Here is a 20,010-nt window from a genome sequence, read left to right as displayed (position 1 = left end):
AGTAAAAGGGAAACAATTAAAACAAATTTTTTTTTTACAATTCTGTTAAATATTATAAAATAATTATTACAGGAATATCTTATTAAACTTTTTTTTAATTTTAAATAATATTATTTTAAAGGTGAATTCTTCTCAAACCCCTCTGGATTCATACAATAGGCCTACCCTACAGGCCTACACAGAATTATTCAATATTGTCATCAATATTTAACATCGAAAAACAAACCTTTTGCTTAGCATATATTTTTTGCTACTGATTTTCAAATTATGGAATTTAAAGAGCCTCGATTACATGTTATACAGCATGATATCGCCCCAAATGTTCAATATACAGCAGTAAACAGACAGTAAACGCGTCTCCGAGTCGCCTAGTGGCGCTGTCCCCAGCACGCGCATTGACGCACGCGGGCACGCGGGCACGCGCGCAGTGCTCATTTCAAAACACTCGACTTAGCGGTTTCAAATCCGGATGCTGCAGAAAGGCAGAAACATAAGATTAAAACACGTATATCCGAGGTTTTGCGTGTTATTTCAGACCGCAATACGTGAATGGACATTGTGAAGTAATTCGTGTTTTTAAAAGTAAGCTACTACGTTATATTTGCACTTTAACAAAGACTTATAAAGCTCTCTATACGCATTGACTAAATTAACACTCTTCTGCAGACATACCGTTGCATATATATTATGGGGACCAGCAATTGTTTGGATAGCCACATCCTTCATATATATATATATATATATATATATATATATATATATATATATATATATATATATATATATATATATATATATATATTACCTGATAAATAAATTAAAGTTTGAAGCTGTCCAAGCTGTCAAATAATGCTAGCATATTAATCTTATAAATTTACAATATACTGTCAATAGAGTCCCATAACTGATAATCTGAGTGTGTAATATTAGCCCTTTTCTGGATAGATTTGTAGGTGATCTGCAAAGCACTTCATAACAAATCATAGGATATGAGTGTTAGTATACTGCCATTGTGCTAATTGTTCTTTATTAACATTTCATCACTGATGAAATCAAAATGTTCTTTATTTATTGTGAGCAAATTATCCGTGCGTGTTATTCCAAATACTAAAAATGTTTATGTCAATCTCTTATTGAAATGTTATTACTTGCTTTGCTGTCACTTAAACCCTCTTGTTTTTCAGCCCCTAATCACCTATAGTGAGTGATTTATTTTCACAATCCAATCAATTCCCAATGGATAATATCTTACATTCCAATCTCACTTTTTTTTTTTTTTATACTTATTGTGTAATATCCAGTTCAAAGGGTTTCATGTAACCTTTAATCATTTCATTCAAATTATTTTATTTTTTTCACAGCTGATGGCCAGGTATGGAATCAGAACTGTTGATTGGATGGCAGCAGGAGAGGGCGGAGCTGAGGGCGGAGTTATCACATCTGCAGGATGAGTTAGCAGAGAGCAGAGCTGAGAGGGAGGAGCTTGAGTCTCGAGCTCAAGCTTTGACTGACAGGGTGAGGAGGAGGAAGCCATTGGTGTGTGGGGTCCATCAATAACAAAGTGAACTGATGCTTAACTGATGGTCTCTCTGTGTGTTTGTACCCATGCTGTTTAGCTGTCTCAGACACTGGACCCTTCTCTGTCATTATCAGTGCGTCTGGACGATGAGCAGAGAGAAGGGCGGAAAAAGCTCAGAGAGGGCAGAGAGAGAGAAGCCAGACAGGCTCTGCTCATCCATAAACTTCAGAACAAGGTCTGGACTCACACACACATTTTATATTCCTTCATATAACTGATGGCTGAAGATCCTTGTAGAGATTTATCTTTCTAGTTTCACGGATCTTGTATTGTTCTAATTTTATATCTAAAACATTTAAGGGGGATTCACACATACAGCAATTTGCAGTGGGAGCGAGACTGGAAGTTATTAATTTACAGTGCAGTTTAGTAATTCCATGACATGAGCAACAGCAAAGTTGAGAGAAGTTTAACTCTATGCTTGTGATTCTCTACTTTTATTTACTCCAAGCCGTTCTCCACAACAATATTTGAAGCCCTCTCCCCTTTTTAATTTACAAATTAAAATAAGTAACTAAAATAATTATAATTAATTTGTGAAGCCTGGGATTTATAAAATAATAAAATGTCTGTAGTCAATATTAGTTTTTCTAGTTAACTCAGTTTTTAAGTATTTCTTTCCTATAAATACAATTTGTGAATGCAATCTCTGTAAAAGTATCTTTAAAAATCTTTAACAAAAATGGGAAAATTCATGGAACAAATCATGGAAATTTATTAGTCAGAAAGTGCGGGAACCCTAAATGCTACTCAGAGCTATTTCACTTCTATATATGATTTACCACTGCCCACATACAGTAATATAATAAAAAACATGATGCATTGAAAACCATGTTAGAAATGATTGCCATTCTATTTTGATTCGTGCACTGATAATCAGTCATCTTGTTCATGATATTATACATTTCTGTGATTTATATACAAACACTTTCCTCATGTCTTTTTTTTAGCAGCAAGAAAACTGATTCCTATGCCCACTGATAATGAAAGGGCATCTAGAACAGCCACTACGATCAGCAATAAAAAAACGCTGCTTATGTGAATGCCCCATTAGCCTACCCATTCATATCTCAGTTAGTACCAAACAGTCCCTCACTGGTAATTAATGTGCTCTCATGCATGTGTTTGTCAGGTGTTGGAGTACAGGGCTCGCTGTCAAGCTCTGGAGCAACACTCAATCAGCGAGGAGCAAGAGCTGAGGATCAGAGAGGTGAGACAAACAACAGTCCTCAGTGTTTTCCTGGAGAGCTGTGAGCATCACATTAACACTGTGAATTTCACAGAGGATGCTGCGGGATGAACGCAGTGACACTCTGGAGAGCACCCTCATCAGGCTGGAGGAGGAACAGCAGAGGTGCGGGAGCTGTGTAAGAACGATTTTTATGTTTTTAGTACTTGAATTCCTGTGACTGAGTTGTGTTTATTCACTGGAGCAGAAGTTTGGGGCTGTCGGAGGTCTGTGCTCTTCTGCGGAGTCAGCTCAGCCAATCAACAGAGGCTAATGACGCCCTGAGGGATGACCTGCGAAAGCTAACAGCTGACTGGTCTAAAGCTGTGGAGGAGGTGGTGGAGAAGGAAATCGATTGGCAAAAAGAGAAAGAGGTGAGGAAGAAAACTATACATATTAGGGATATGTGTGTTTGTCAGTAAAAATCTTGAGTTGGATTCCCAGGGATCAAAGTCAACACACATACTGATAAAACAATTATTTGCACTGTAAGTCGCTTTAAATTGGAAGCATCATTGAAATGTGTAAATGTAAATGTAAAAAAAGGTTTTAATGCAGTTTTTTCTTCCTGTTAGTCTTTTTAAACTGCTTCTTTTTAACAATTATTGTAATGGAAACTCATAGTTTATGTATGCTCCGTCTTGTCATGTAAAAACAACCAAAATGGCCGTTAAAGTTAGTTGGGAAGTAGTCTCAGCCTCAGACGTCACACCCATGGACCGTTGGCTGAACATCTGATGCATAATGCACACAAAAATGGGAAACATCGAAGTTGTCATCTGATTAAATTCTCCAGAATTTCCAGGAGATGTGTTTTTCGTTCTTTAATGGTCCGTTAATGGAAACAAAGCCATTGTGACGCCAAACTTCCATGACTTCCATGGAAGAAGAAAGCCGTCGTGTTTACAACTGTGACAATGAGCGCTTATCAGGATCAGCTATACGCTGTATTCTCAAATATATGTGAAGTTCACAGCGCCATTGTTGCAGTAAACTTGCACAACATTCTTGATTGAATTGCACGCCAGTATGTTATTGTGGGGATATTTTACATTTTCAGACCCCTAAACATGACGTGGATCAAAACGAACTGTGATTGGTTGCATTACATGTCGGTCAGACACCCTCTTGGGTAGTCCTTGGCCGCCGAAAGCTGCTAAGGAGTCCAGACCTTCTGCCGTCAGTCTGAAGGTCTGGCTACGCAAGACTAGTTGGGAAGCAACTGCTGATCTATTTGTCATTTACTAAATCCAGCATTACCAGGTGCACTTTTTTAATTCTCTTATTTTGCAAGAGGTTTTATCCTGCCACAACAAAGCCAGTCCATTTTTGGCAGTACGAGTGTTGCCCTCTGACTGAGGATGTAAATGCAGCAAAATCTTGTAGTTGTCATCTTGTAATTACGGTAATTCCAATGTGCAGCATTAAATGCAGTTTTCGCTCCTGAAATTTGTGATGTGAACGTGGCCTTAAAAGCAGGTTCATGAGCATTCAGTAGTTGCTTAGCAATGGCTCAGTTTTTCTGAGCTGATTTTATCAGCGTATTAGGGAATGTGTTGCAATATATTGTCACCAAGCAACTGGGTAGTCAAATATGTATCCTCCATTAGTGGATGGGTGCGAAAAGACATTTCAGAGGTGTTTCACAGAGTGTAAAAATATTACAAGAGCATAAAATGGCGATTGTTTCCAGAATAATGGAGATTTAGCTTGAGTTTCATTCAGTAATTCCTTAACTAAAAGCATTGTGTGCTTTGGTAGCTCTTTAAAATAACCTCAAATATTGCACCCAGTCATTTTTCACATTCCATTTTAAGACAAACATTTTAGAATGCACTTGATTTGGCTGACAATGCTGTTACCGTGCAGTAATTATAGTATTTCTCAAATGTCAGTGAGATGTGAAAATATTTTCTCATACCTCTGCAGCTGTAAACACTGTGATTTCTCTTCCTTAGACTGAATTTGCAGAGAAATGCTTTGTAAATATAGCAGGAAGATGTTGCTCCACTTGTTGCTTTCTTTTCCACTGACAGACACAGATGGATGAGTGTTTGTGGTTGTACAATCAGTTTCTGACAAACTGTAGCCTTAGAATCAGTCACAATGTAAAGGAGCATCTACTGGTTTTCGTTTATGCAATATAAGCAATATTTTATTATTGGAACAGATTTAATTTAATTCTTTATTAATTATGTTGTACCATTATTTTGAATACAGGGTTTGACAGACCACATAGGGAAGGAGCAGACCAAACTGATGACTCTGTGGGGACACGTGGTCACGCTCAGACGCCAGTGTCACTCTCTGAAGACTGCTACTGACAAGTGAGGACATACTGAAAAACTACTGAATATAACTTTTGGAATATTATCAATATTTTTACTGTCACTTTTAATCAATTCAATGCATCCTTGCTGAATAAAATTTTTTTTTCTTTCCCAAAAATGGAAAAGTATTACTGACCCCAAACTTTTGAATGTAAAGGTCCTTGCACACTGAGTCCGAAATTTTTGTATGCGTTTTTTTTCGTATTCGTCATTCGGTGGCTCTGAATTGTCTCAAAATGCGAGGGATGCGAAAAACAGAAATTGAACCCAATCCAAATTTTTTTTATGATGGACGAAAGTTTTGGAGGCAGTGTGTAAACGTGATTGACGTGAGGTCGTATTTATTTTATAACGTGCGGAAATTTCGGACTCGGTGTGCAAGGACCTGTATGTATTTTCTGCATCCTCCATTAAATGTTCATGTGTTGTGTTTTTGTGTCACAGAGACCTGTGGGAGCTGAGAGCAGAGTTCTCTCGTCTCTCCTCATCTCTCCTCTCTGTATGGGCTTCTCCTCGATCGGCTCCCACGCTGCCCCATGACTTCCATATAGCCCACTCCACTACAGCGCAACCTCTCTCCTCCACCCAGGGGCCGCTGTCTCTTGATGATCTGAATCATGAAGAGAGGGAGTCGACTGAATTAAAAGCCAACCTCGAGTCAGAGACACTGGAACTCAGGAACAGGTCATTACAGGGTTCACAAAACATGAACCATGTACTGCATTATTTCAAGTATTCTCAATATATTTGCAATGATTTTGCAGGTGATAAATTGATTTAAAATAATTTTGTTCACTGCATTATTAAAAAAATATATAGATATAAAATTACAAGATGTTATTACAAGTTAAAAGATGTATTACAGTGTTTCATTATATTGTACTGTGTTTTTTTTTTTCAGGATAACAGAGCTGAATATGACAATTAAAACTCTTGAAACTGAAAGGGAGAAGCAGGAGGCTGAGATGGAGAGGAGACACAGGCAGGAGATGGAGAGAGAACAAGAGCAAGAGAGCAAGTGGCAGAGACAGACAGAAATGGAGAGAAACTTTGAGTCTGTCAGACATGCTATCAGGACACTGGTGAGTCAGCATGGGAACAGGAAATAAAGTGTGATTATTGTACTGAAGCATGAATTAATTCATGGGTTCACTCTCTTTTTGTCCAGTCGAGGGTTCTCAGCTCTCAGCAGATGAGTGGGCAGTCAGGCTCTCTGTCTGCAGATGATGTGTCCAGTGAAGGACTGTCTTCTGTCCTCTCTGTCATCGCTCAAGCCGAGACTGCCTTGCAATGGAGACAACAGGAAGTACAGGTTGGTCAACGTGACACCAGAATTGACCCTATTTATTTTCTTAAAGGGGCTATATGTAAGAATTTTCATGTATTAATTGCTTTTTTTATTGCCAGTGTGCGAACAGCTTGTAATGAAACTTAAAAAAACGAGACCTTCCCTGACTTCCGAGGTTGTCTATGAAAGCCTGTAGACTGATTTTTATGTGAAAGACTCTCTACGTTTTTTGGCGAGGATGTGACATTTACACACGCTCCCGAGAGCATCTCTTCTGTTCAGTTGCACATGAAATCAATGCTTATACTGTAATCTCAATATGTCATGCAAAGAAAAGGATTCATTCAAACTATAGTCTCACATAGCCAGATCTACATAGTCTATAGTCTCAAATATACTTTATAATTAAACTATCATAACTGTGTATCATAACTAATTTTAATTAACGTTACCTCATCTGTCGACATCATGCCGGTATATTTCCAACAGGGAACATATCCACAGCGCTATGATCAGATATTTTCTTAACCTCTGCTTGTTTATTTTGTTATTAAGAGAAAAGCGAGCAGTACATATTTACATATTCATTTAAACTTTGCTCTCCACCGCGTGGACGGCATCGTGGTGTCCATTAACAGTATGTAGGTATTTCCAAATTCTTTTTACTTCTAAGCGAAGACTGAAAAACAATTTCTCCATGAGTATATCAAGGCCTTGAATCACGCTCTTTCTCTTGTATGTGTACGCGATCATGAGCAATAAGTTGCTGGCTGCAGTTCAGTTAATGGCCACCAGTGTCGCTAATAACAAGGCTTTCTGAATTCTACATATAGCCCCTTTTATTGTTGTTGTCTTCCGAACAATAACAATGGCTTCTTAATCTTTCATCCAAATGTTAGTTTTCAAAATTATATTTTTGGCTTGTCATGAAGCCCTCTTAGTAAGCCAGGTCTTTTTTTGTCAGGATGCTCAGATGAGCTTGCGTAGACTTGGGACAGAGAACGAATCACTGGAGCAGCGAATCACGCAGTTGGAGAGTGAGAGGGCGGAGCTTCACGAACAGACCAATCAGGGAGCATTGCAGATGAAACACACACAGGAACTACTGAACAGGTGATTAATGCTTCATTGTCTCATTATCATAACTCATACAAATACACTTTTACCTTTTAATATTCCCAAATTCTACCTTTAGGGGTTAATTTAATCGAATAACTGTTTTTATTTATTGAAACATTTGAGTTGTAATATAACGTCTATTTTGGTTATTTACAAAATATTTTAATACTATTTTGACAAAATGGTAGGCTACTGAATTTTTCTAGCAGCCATTACAAATAATTATTGGCTTATCAGTCGTAACTGTAAAACTGTAATTGCTGTAAACTGACACGGCTGAATTTGAAAGAGTAATCTATGGAAGTGTTGTGTGTGACAGTGAGAAGGAGATGGTGACTAGTTTGCGCAGTCAGATGGAGGAGGCGGAGAGACTCACCGAGGACCTGAGACAGGAGAATGAACATATGAGACGACAGAGAGAGAAGGAGGAGGAGGAGAGAATCCAGCTGGAGAGAGAGAGACAGAAACGGTACGCTTATCCATCAGTCCCCCTTAATGTAATGCTGAACTCACTGAGGGTGTGTCATTAGATCACTGTTTAGTCATGCTTATGATTCAGAATTTTGATGGTAAATGAATTGTTTTTGTAAATCAGCATGGAGGCAGAAATGCTAGAGGCCGCTCAGCTGTGTGAGAGAGAGACTCGCACCCGTCTGGAGCTGCACAGCCTGCAGGGGGCACTAGAGAGAGAGAAGCTGGACAGAGAACGAGCTGAGCAAGAGATAGCCGACACTAAAGATTCTTTACTGAAGGTAAGGTAAACTGATATTATTACAGTGGAGAGAGGCGTGACTGTCACAAATCATACTCGCAATTTTGAAAAAATCTCACCTATGGTAGCCAGCAATATATACACTACAGTTCAAAAGTTTGGGGCCAGAATAATTTATGTTCAATGTTTTCGAAAGGTTACCCTTTCTGTTCACAAAGGCTGCATTTATTTGATCAAAAATAGAGTAAAACAATAATAATGTGAAATATTATTACAATTTAAATAACTGAATAATCACAACAACAACAAAAAAATTCTAATATATTATAATTATTTCTGTGATGAAAACCTACATTTTTGAGCATAATTACTCCAGTCTTCAATGTCACATGATCCTTCAGAAATCGTTCTGACATGCTGATATGCTGATTTGCTGCTCAAGAAATATATATTATCAATGTTGAAAACGGTTGTACTGCATAATGTTTTTGTGGAAACCCTGATACATTTTTTTTCAGGATTCTTTGACGAATAGGAAGTTCAAAAGAACAGCATTTATCTGAAATAGAAATATAACATTCCAAATGTCTTTACTGTTTGATTAATTGAATGCATCCTTGCTGAATAAAAGTATTAATTTAAAAATGTTTTACTGACCCCAAACTTTTGAACGGTAGTGTAACCTTGTAATAAGTGTAATTAACAATGTTCAATACATCACAGAATGCCAAGTGTTTATGTTTGTAAGGCATAAACATGATTAATGAATGCAGAATGCAGTGACAGCGCAGCCATGGATCATGTGATGGTTGTGTCACAACTGGCCCGAAACTCTCTCAAATCAGACTCTTCTCATTGAGTCATGCCTGTTAAAATGAGCTCATGGAGTTTTGTATGAGTTGTGTTGTTTCACATCCTGTATTTCGTCACGCTTCCAAACTTTTCATCATTCCTTTATGCTGTTCCCTTATGGTGTTCTCCTTCTCTCCTCCCTTCCAGGCACGGGAGTCATTACTGGCCCTATCCTCCAGTCAAACCCAGCTCAAGAGAGAGCTGGCAGAAGGTCGAGATGCCCTGGAGAAAATGGCTGCTTTAAATGAAGCTCTGGCCAAGGACAAGAGAGAACTCTGTGTTCGTGCTCTGCAGGTCTGGCACGCAGGTTTAGCCCATCTTTAGCACAGATCACTTACACTGCCTGCCTAGGGACATGACCAAATCCCCGCAAGCTGTCACAGGCCTCCTGCCTTTAATTACTTGATTCATTGCCAGAATGCATTGATGGCAGGGTCAGGTTTGGGATGGAGGGATGAGAGGTGTGATTTTTGTCTTCCTGACCCCTTAGCTGGAGACGGAGGTGGCAGAAGCCCAAGCCCAGATCCAGGCATTTGGCACAGAGATGGCGGGTCTGTGCAGGGAAGTGAAGACCACGTCTCTAGAGGCCAATGAGTTAAGGTGCGGCATTGCAAAATTAAAAAATTCATAAGTCAAGTCAGCTGATGAAAAAGCTATAGGTGTATTATAAAGTCTGCTGAGTAGGAAAAAAGCTAAATGTCAGCTTGTAAGTATTTCTTTAATTTTATAGCACTGGAAATGCTGTTTATAGGTCTATAATAAATCTGTAATATACTGGTAGACATTTTTAGTACAGTAATGGAAAATTTGGAAATATTAACTAATATAAACCTGGAAAAGTCATGGACAATTGTTTTCTTTTCTTTTTTTGGAAGAAATTAATATTTTTATTCAGCAAGGACGCATTAATTTATAAAAAGTGACACTAAAGACTTTTACATTGTTACAACATTTTCGTATTTAATAAAAATTCTGTTTAAAAATAAAATAAAATAATATTCATCAAAGGACAGAAAAAAGTGTCAGGGTTTCTACAAAAATATTAGACAGCACAACTGTTTTCAACATTGATAATAATAAGAAATGTTTTTTGAGCAGCAAATCAGCATATCAGAATGATTTCCGAAGGATCATGTGACACTGAAGACTGGAGTAATGATGCTGAAAATTCAGCTTTTTCATCACAGGGATAAATTATATTATAAAATATATTCAAATAGAAACATTTAAAAATAAAATTAAAGTATATATTTATATTACTACTAAACTAAGGATATCTTGATATAAATATTTGTTTATATTGCCTACCCCTTACCTTTACCTGCTTGTTATGCAGAAGGCAGAGTAAAAGGTGTTTGTGTAATAGGCAGTTTGAAATATCTAGATGAAGTGTGCCTGTGACTCTAAATAACAGCTAATCAGGTCCCTAATGAGCTAGTAGGATTTTGGTAGGAATACTAATGAATACATTGGGGCTTTTAGATTACACTATAAATGTCTTAGTTTATCTCAGCAGCTGTTATATTTGGTTGTAGTATGCTGGCCCTGTTTATTCACAGCCAGTGATGCTTTACAGCAATTGTGTTGATGACAGCAACTGTGTTCCAGGGAGCGGAGAGAGACGGATCTGAAAACTCTGCAGCAGCTCAGAGACCGAGAAAGAGAGCTGGAGAATGAGCTGGAGACAGAGAGGGAGGACAGGGAGAGGGAGGTGACTGCTTTCACAGAAGAGAAGAGGAAAGATGAGCAAAGGATTGCAGAGGTGAGAAACTCAGACAACACTGACTGTTTGCCAACTAGATTCAGAAAAGTAGTCTACTTTTTTCGAAAAACTTAACATTATACTGTATTTTACAAACTTCCAAGTAATTGTCTCTCTCTATATATGTGTGTATATATGACCAATTCAATTAATGTTTTTTTACTCAGTATTTACTAAAATGCATAAAAAGTGCATTCATAAATATAAAATATGTTAATGTTAAAATAATGTATTTTTAATGAAAATAAAAATAAATCTCTGTTTCATGTACAATTACTTATTTGTTGAGTAGCTGTGAGAGGTCATATTGGGGAAAAATTGTGATAATGATGGGCTTTACTGTTCATTAACCTGTACACATATTCTCCTGTTTTTGAATACATTTTGTGTTTTGGGTCCACTCATGGACAGTGATGTGTTTGTGGGTCAGTTAACTGAACAGTGCAGTACAATAAGGAAGGAGCTGCAGAGTGTCCAGGCAGAACTACTCAAAGCAGCAGAGCAGCAGAGAAGAGCTGAACGAGAGAGAGACGACCTAATGAGAGAGAGCCAGAGACTAGAGGACACAGTATGTAGACTGGAGAGAGAAAAGGAGGAACTCTCACAAGTCAAAGAGGAACTCGGGTATAGTCTGTGTTTATTTGTTTGAAAAATACATTCTCTCATAAAACAATATACTAATAGCTCAGTATTCTTTTCAAGAGGCAGTGCGTGCTTTATGAGGACATTTTTTTACCTATAACATCAACATCAACTCGTATTTTATGTTAAATCTGTATAACTGGATAATAATTGAATAAAATATAATAGAAATAGATCAAACATATTACATATGTATTTCAAATAGATATTAGTAATAATATATATTTTGTTCAAACCATTTTTTGTACCAATACTCTATTAGTTTCTAAGCTGCTGCTGTCTCTCTTCAGAGGTGTGGTGGTATGTCTCCAGAAGCAGATTGCTCAGGTTCAGGAACAGTCCTCAGGTCTGGAGGTGCAATGCAGTCAGCTTCAAACACAGGTGGACACGCTCACACAGACCAAAGATGTTTTGCAAGGTCAGATTGTTTAATTGAAAAACAAACTTCTCATTAGCTATTCTCTTTAATGATTTAATATGTCATTGTATTTGTGTGTGTAATTAAAATGTAAAACTTTTCTCTCTTAATTATTTAGGAGAGATTCAATGTCTACAGACAGACCTGGAGAGAGAGACAGCACAGAGAGAACAGGAAAACCAAGAAGCAATGGAAGAAAGAAGGAAGAGTGAAAGAGAGATAGAAAACTGGCAGCTGGAATGCAAAAGGATTCAGCGGGATGTTGAACAAGAAACGGAGAAAAGCAAAGTACAAGCGGAAGAGAACAAAACTGAGAGAGAAAGATGGCAAAAAGAGAGAGAAGCTCTGAACGCAGAACTTGGCCAGAAAGATGGAGAAGTGGAGATAATGAGAAACAAGATTGATGGTTTGTTAAAAGAAAAAGAAGAGCTTTCAGACCACTTAGATAAAAGAAACACAGAACTTGAGAAACTACAAATGAAATCAGCAGAAGAGCAGAAAACTGTCGAACTAAGATTGAGAGAAGCGCGTGATGAGATTGAGGGATGGAAGGAGAGAGAAAACAAGGTTCAGAGAGAGAAAGAAGAATTAAATAAGAAGTATATAGAAAGAGTGGAAAAAGAAAGTCAGAACCTCAAGATCACAGAGAGAGAGAAGGCTAAGATGTCTGATCTATTGAAAATTAATGAGGATGAAATACGAAAGAGAGGAGAGGATATCGAAGAGTTAAAATCAAAAGTCCAATTGCATGAGAGAACAATTGAGAGTCTGGAAATAGAGTTACAAGAGAAAGAGACTTTGGAGAGTAGAGTAAAAGCCCTGGAGAAACACAACACTCAACTGAAAGAGAGAGAAATGGAGAAAATAAGAGAAAATGAAAACAGGCAAAAGAAAAGAGATGAGCAAGAGAGGGAGAAAGAACTGAGGTGGAGAAGACAGTTGGAACAGAAAGATGAAGACTTGATAGAACTCAAAAGCAGAGTTGAAGAACTAATGAGAGAGAAAGAACATATTGCATTACTCTTGGAAGAAAGAGATAAAGATGTTGAACAATTGCAAACTGCGTTGTCAACAGAAAAGAGAACTCTTGAACTGAGACTGAAAGAGGCAAAAGACAATGTGGAGTGGTGGAAGAGACGAGCTGGCAACATGGAAAAAGTGAAGGAGAGCATAAATTGGGTTGCTGAAAGAGAGAGAACAGAACTGACCGAGCTTCTTAGAGAAAAAGAAGAAGAGGTACAAAAGAGAGAAGAGGACATTGGTGATCTCAAAGGTAGAATTCAGTCATTAGACGTAATCATAGAGAAACTAGAGACTGATGTTCAGCAGAAGGATGAACAACTTCAACTTCTAAAGGAACAAATCTCACAGATGAAAGAGAGGGAGATGGAGAAACAAAAAGAGGTGGACAGGAAGCAAGTAGAGGTAAAGGAACAGGAGAAACAACTGAAAAGAGAATTAGAAGATCTCAATACTCAAATGGAGGGAGTCAATCAAGAAAAAGAGGCGGCACTAGAAAGGGTGGAAGAGAGAGATAGTCAGCTGGAAGAATTACAAGCAAAACGTACTCAAGAACAGAAGACGTTTGAACAGAAGCTCAAAGCAGAGCACGAAGAGGTGAACAGGTGCAAAGCCAAGTTAGCCGAGATGGAACGAAACCGGATGAGCTTGGAGGAAAGGGAGAAAGAGGAAAAGAAAAGACAGGAGATGGAGGAAAGAGATAGGGAGCAGATACTGAGAGAAGAGCTCCTTCAGAAGGAGCGGGAGCTGAAGCAGTTGAGATTGAAGATTGATGAACTGAACCAGGAAAAAGAGGAGGACAGGAGGATAAGAATGGAGCAACAAGAAGACCTTAAACGACAAACTGCCCTCCTACAAGACACTGAGGCGGCGGCACGGGAACTGAAGAAGAGTTTACAACAAAAAGAAAAAGAGGAAAGAGAGAGAGTCCACCGTGATGAAGAAGCAATGAGAAGGCTGAGAGAAAAGCTGCATGAAACTGAACAGAGGTACCTTGAAGTCTCAAGCTGTCTACGAGAGACAGAAATTAAACTGGAGAAGGAAAAATGTCAGAACAGAGAGAAAGATGAGAGACTAATGGGCTGTAACCAAGAGCAACTATTGGTCAAACGTGAGCTAGATCAGGAGAGGGAGACTGTTGAAGAACTGAAGAAACTTATAGGCGAACAAGGCGAAGAGGCGAAGACACTGAAGGGAAAGCTAGATGAACGGTTGGAAGAGGTGGGAAGGTTGTCACAACTGCTGCAAAACAGCAAAGGGGAAGCACAGGTGCTTGAATCCAGGGCAGAAAACAGTGAAGAGGAGAAACAAATATTGAAGAGGTCTTTAAGTCAGATTGAAGATGAGAAGAAGCGTCTGGAGAACCAACTGAGAGGCGAAAAAACAGAAGGGGAGAGACTGAGAGCCAGGCTTGAGGATCTTCAGAAAGATCAACATATCTTGATGGAGGAAAAAGAGGGATGTGTGGAGAAGCTTGGGGCTCGTATTAGAGAGCTGGAGGAGGAGAGAGACCATCTCTCAGCAGACTTTCGAAGGAAAGAGAGAGAGATTGAGGCTCTTAGAGATGAAATGTTTCGGGAGAGGCAAGAGAAGGACAGAATAAGCTCTTTGCTGAATGACGCAAATGAAAGGAAAGAAGTACTGGTTGCTCAGATGGATGTTTTGCAAGAACAGGTGGTTAATCTGTCTAAAACCAAAGAACAAACAAGGTCAATGATCCAGGAAAGAGAAGAACAGAACCAGAAGATGCGAGAGGGGCTGATTGCAGGGCTTCAGGAGATGGCTACTCTGAAGGAACAGCTGGAAGAGAAAGATGAGAGACTTATGGGCTGTAACCAAGAGAAACTTTTGGTCAAACGTGAGCTAGATCAAGAGAGAGAGACTGTTGAAGAACTGAAGAAAATGATAGCCGAACAAGGCGAAGAGGCGAAGATACTGAAGGGAAAGCTGGATGAACGGTTGGGAGAGGTGGGAAGGTTGTCACAACTGCTGCAAAACAGCAAAGGGGAAGCACAGGTGCTTGAATCCAGGGCAGAAAACAGTGAAGAGGAGAAACAAAGATTGAAGAGGTCTTTAAGTCAGATTGAAGATGAGAAGAAGCGTCTGGAGAACCAACTCAGAGACGAAAAAACAGAAGGGGAGAGACTGAAAGCCAGGCTTGAGGATCTTCAGAAAGATCAACATATCTTGATGGAGGAAAAAGAGGGACGTGTGGAGAAGCTTGGGGCTCGTATTAGAGAGCTGGAGGAGGAGAGAGACCATCTCTCAGCAGACTTTCGAAGGAAAGAGAGAGAGATTGAGGCTCTTAGAGATGAAATGTTTCGGGAGAGGCAAGAGAAGGACAGAATCAGCTCTTTGCTGAATGACGCAAATGAAAGGAAAGAAGTACTGGTTGCTCAGATGGATGTTTTGCAAGAACAGGTGGTTAATCTGTCTAGAACCAAAGAACAAACAAGGTCAATGATCCAGGAAAGAGAAGAACAGAACCAGAAGATGCGAGAGGGGCTGATTGCAGGGCTTCAGGAGATGGCTACTCTGAAGGAACAGCTGGAAGAGAAAGATGAGAGACTTATGGGCTGTAACCAAGAGAAACTTTTGGTCAAACGTGAGCTAGATCAAGAGAGAGAGACTGTTGAAGAACTGAAGAAAATTATAGCCGAACAAGGCGAAGAGGCGAAGATACTGAAGGGAAAGCTGGATGAACGGTTGGGAGAGGTGGGAAGGTTGTCACAACTGCTGCAAAACAGCAAAGGGGAAGCACAGGTGCTTGAATCCAGGGCAGAAAACAGTGAAGAGGAGAAACAAAGATTGAAGAGGTCTTTAAGTCAGATTGAAGATGAGAAGAAGCGTCTGGAGAACCAACTGAAAGACGAAAAAACAGAAGGGGAGAGACTGAGAGCCAGGCTTGAGGATCTTCAGAAAGGTCAACATACTCTGATGGAGGAAAGGACGGGACGTGTGGATAAGCTTGGGGCTCAAATTAGAGAGCTGGAGGAGGAGAGAGACCATCTCTCGGCAGAGCTTCGAAGGAAAGAGAGAGAGATTGAGGCTCTTAGAGATGAAATGTTTCGGGAGAGGCGAGAGAAAGACAGAATAAGCTCTTTGCTGAATGATGCAAATGAAAGGAAAGAAGTACTGGTTGCTCAGATGGATGTTTTGCAAGAACAGGTGGTTAATCTGTCTAGAACCAAAGAACAAACAAGTTCAATGATCCAGGAAAGAGAAGAACAGAACCAGAAGATGCGAGAGGGGCTGATTGCAGGGCTTCAGGAGATGGCTACTCTGAAGGAACTGCTGGAAGAGAGTCATCGTGAGGGAGAGAGACTCAGGTCCATGATGCAGGAAAGGAAGGATGAGTTGGTCCGGAGCAGAGAGGATGGAGTTAGGGCAGCACAAATTGAAGCCAAAGATCTTCTACACAAAGTCCAGAAGCAAAAACAGGAATTTAAGTCTGCCCTGCAACTCCAAGAGGAACAACTTAAGAAGAAAAACGAGGAAGGGTTGCAAAAGATAGAACAAATGCTGCAAAGAGAGGTGAAGTTAGAAGAAGAATTGACGACCATGAAGAGCGTAGTGGAGCAGAGAGAGGCTGAGCTGACCAGAGCAAGGGCTAGAATAGACATGCTGGAAGATCAGAGGATTGAACTCAGCTCTTTGGCCGCAGAGAGGACCAGAGAATCAGAAGAACTGAGTAACAGATTCAGAGAGCTGAGACAGGAAGTTGACAGACTGAGAGAGGATAGAATAAGAGAGAGTAAAGATTGGGAGGAACTCAAAAATGAAAATAAAGAGAAACAAAATGTGTTAGAAGGATTGGAGTTCCTCAGAAAAACATTGAGGGAAAAGGAAAAGGAGATAGAATTGATGAAAGAGAGATATGAAAATGAGAAAAGAAAAAGTGAGAGATTCCAGCAAGCAGAGGAGCAGAAAGTTAGACAACTAGAATTATTCTCAGAGAGACTGAAGGATAAAGAAACTGAGTTGGAGAGTATTCGAGAAATGGCATACAAAGAACAATCAGCAAGACTTAGATTGCAGGATCAATTTGAAGACGAGAAAAGGGATGCTAAGATATTGAGGGAAAAAATGGAAACCTTTAAGAAAGAGAAACAAGAGTTGGAGACCAAAATAGAACAGAATATCCGTAATCTTAGAGAATCTGAAAAGAAAAACAATGGACTAAAGATGGATAGTGGCCATGGCACTCTGTCAGACTTCCTAGAGATAAATGCTGAATATCATCAGCCTCATGACAAGTTGTTAGGGACAGACACACTTAGAAGGGACCTTACAAGAAAGGAACAGGAAATAGAGAGGTTGAGGACCAAGGCTCAGACGCTTCAGACTGAGATAAACAGATTGAACTCCACAATAAGACATGCGAATGTAAAAACTGGGCAAACAGAGAATGAGGAATGGGAAAGACTAAAGGAACAAGTGTCCGCTGTCCTTTTAGAAAAGGAGGAGAGGGACAGACTCCTTAGAGAGAAGGATGTTGAAGTATATGCTCTGAATGAGCGAGCCAAGGAACTGACTAAAGACAGGGACCGGGTCAGGACAGCTCTGGAGAAGACTGAAGCCATGCTGATTTACTATAAAGAGAGGCTGGGACAGCAGGAGCACAAGAGAACCCGAGCAGAAGCTGATATGTCACAGGTCAGTAAGGCAAAGACATTCCCAAGTTTACAATACCTAGCATAAAATACCTATCATTATAATCACAATTAAAGAGGAATCAGACTGGTGACTCAAAGGTTGCGGGTTCGATTTTCAATACCGGCAGGAAATGACTGAAGTGGCCTTGAGCAAGGCACCTAACCCCCAATCGCTCCCTGGGCACTACAGCAAAAATGGCTACCCACTGCTCTGTGTGTGTGTGTGTGTGTGTGTGTGTGTGTGTGTGTGTGAGTGTTCACTACTCACTACTGTGTGCACTAACTGTAATAAAAATAGTAAAAAAAAATGCAAATGCAAAAAAATTTGTTTGATTAACCTGGTATGTAATTAAGGCCTGGTTTCACAGACAGGGCTTAGATTAAGCCAGGATTAGACCTTAGTTCAATTAGGACATCTAAGTAGCTTTTATAAATGTGCCTTAGAAAAAAAAACATTACTGGTGTGCATTGTTACTTGAGACAAAACAATGGCAGTGACATATTTTAAGATATTTCAGTGCAAGTTGCTTTCAGTTAAAACAGCTTGTCTGTGACACCGGGGGAAAGAGTAGTATCAGGAAATCTCAATTAAGGACAATTCTGTTTTTCATGACATGTCCCCTTTGAACACATTATTTAGTTTATGATACATTTTGGCCAATATTAATAGGAGAAAGAGCTTGAACCAAAAGCCCAGGACTCCATAGATGAGGTGGATACAGACTGTGCTGTGGAGGAGCGTCTGTCGGCCATGCAACGGGCCGTGGCACAACTGGAGGTGGATCAGAACCTTCTTCAGAAGAAAAACAATCATCTGGAGAAGAAAATTGAGAGACTACGAACTGAGCGACAGCACCTTAGAGAGACGTTGACACAGGTATGAGCACACCTCACGAAGGGACCATATATTATGATGTCAGCATGATTAATGTACCTACTGTATTTGGCCATCACCAGGTTGAGCTGGAGAGGGGGAAACTGAGGCATCAGCTGTCACAGTCAGAAGCTGGAGTTCTGGTATGATGGAGAGAGTACATTTGCAATGCATTTGTGTGTTTTTTCTGGTTGTTTCCCTGTGTGATGGATTGTCACAGAAGGGACAATGTTTGTTTTTGTTAGCCTTATGCATTTTTATTCTTATTAGAGTATCAATTTGTTCGTTTTTAGCAACCAGGGTTATTTTAGGATTATTTATACTATTTATTAATATGTATATTAGCTTTTAATTTTAGTTTAAGATTTTGTCATTTTGTTGTGCTTTTGTCATTTGTGTTAATATGTATTATTTTAATTTACTTTTATTTCACCTTAAGTTTTAGTTATTTTAGTACTTTTTATTTTTAGTTAGTTGCAAAGGCAACATTTCAAATGTAATTTTTTTCATCTAATATTTTTTTATTTGATTTCAGCTCTATTTATTTACTATTTTTTAATAGTTTTAGTTAACAATATCAATACTGTTAGCAACATGATAATGCCAAACTTCTGCAATACATTTGTTTTGAGTCATGTGTTAATTGCCAGTGGAAAGTTTAAATAGCTAAATATCATATCATGTATAGGACCTGTCAGATGGTACGGACAAGGATGAGCTGAAGCGACTCAGAGCCCAAGCCAGGGAGCTAGAAGAACAGGTTCGTCCTTAACACTTCCAACTGTTCATTAGTATTTTGGCATATAAAACTTAAACCCAATTTTCTAGGTTCACCATCTTCGTCTCATGTTGGCTGTGGACCATCAGCAGAGGGCAGAGTTCATAGACCGCTCTCTGAAGAACAGCCAGAGTCTGATGTCCCTGAGACAGGATCTGAACGAGTCTCTAGCTGCGGTCTCTCAGCGGCCCGTCCCTTCAGTGCTGGAGTCAGAGACACAGAGGCTGGACAGGAGCATCAGAGAGGAAGAGCTCCGACTGTCTTTCAGCCAAAGCTGAAGAAATAAAACACTCCTTTATATGTAATGACTATTATATAGTTCATTTAACACCATATTTTTGCACTTAACATTCAGTAATTCTGGCCGTGTGCCTAAAATTTATTTTACACTCAGGATTTTACTGTTATTTTACATATGAATTTATGTATTTTGTAAATATTTTTGTTTTAAGCCATTATACAAATGAGCTACAATTACAATTAGCTACAAAATATCACCTTAAAAGAGGCAACTATTTTAGATGGCGAATTTCAGGTTTACATCTGTGTTTTCCTGGCAGATAATTTAATAGCTAAAAGCTTTACGATCAGTTTACAATACTTTTCAAATCTATTCCGTCAGTGTTATAATGCGTGCAATATAAGCAGTCTGTTTAATTAAATGTAATACTATTTTTTTTATTATTTCATTTTTCATTTATTTTCAAATAAACGTCAAAATGATTCAGAATCTGTGTCCTCACATCTCTGATA

General features: G+C 39.1%; 1 protein-coding gene across 1 annotated transcript; it reads left to right on the top strand.

The window, feature by feature from the left end:
- The first annotated feature begins 419 nt into the window (after positions 1 to 419).
- Positions 420 to 19,987, top strand: LOC309502826 (uncharacterized protein). Its single transcript, XM_082175369.1, has 23 exons — positions 420 to 582; positions 1,362 to 1,515; positions 1,617 to 1,754; positions 2,712 to 2,789; positions 2,863 to 2,933; positions 3,016 to 3,181; positions 5,028 to 5,134; positions 5,582 to 5,821; positions 6,039 to 6,219; positions 6,306 to 6,449; positions 7,390 to 7,538; positions 7,864 to 8,013; positions 8,140 to 8,296; positions 9,256 to 9,402; positions 9,599 to 9,708; positions 10,717 to 10,870; positions 11,301 to 11,494; positions 11,803 to 11,930; positions 12,049 to 17,606; positions 18,276 to 18,482; positions 18,563 to 18,622; positions 19,168 to 19,239; positions 19,308 to 19,987. The coding sequence occupies exons 2-23, from the start codon at positions 1,375 to 1,377 to the stop codon at positions 19,533 to 19,535; spliced, it is 8,580 nt and encodes a 2,859-aa protein (XP_082031495.1). The 5' UTR covers positions 420 to 582; positions 1,362 to 1,374; the 3' UTR covers positions 19,536 to 19,987.
- Positions 19,988 to 20,010: the final 23 nt, after the last annotated feature.

Source organism: Leuciscus leuciscus (genome assembly GCF_965113295.1).
Source record: "Leuciscus leuciscus genome assembly, chromosome: 7".
NCBI lineage: Eukaryota > Metazoa > Chordata > Actinopteri > Cypriniformes > Leuciscidae > Leuciscus > Leuciscus leuciscus.
The sequence above is the reverse complement of the archived record's forward strand: the minus strand, read 5'-3'. Positions and strand labels throughout refer to the sequence as shown.

What these genes read in the sequence shown, in the direction of transcription:
- LOC309502826 (XM_082175369.1), top strand. Translation starts at nt 1,375, where the DNA reads ATGGAATCAGAACTGTTGATTGGATGGCAGCAGGAGAGGGCGGAGCTG. An exon ending in AAGAGCTGAGGATCAGAGAG is followed by an intron (nt 2,790 to 2,862) that starts GTGAGACAAACA and finishes TGAATTTCACAG; the next exon opens with AGGATGCTGCGGGATGAACG. An exon ending in GAGAGAGAGAGACAGAAACG is followed by an intron (nt 8,014 to 8,139) that starts GTACGCTTATCC and finishes TTTGTAAATCAG; the next exon opens with CATGGAGGCAGAAATGCTAG.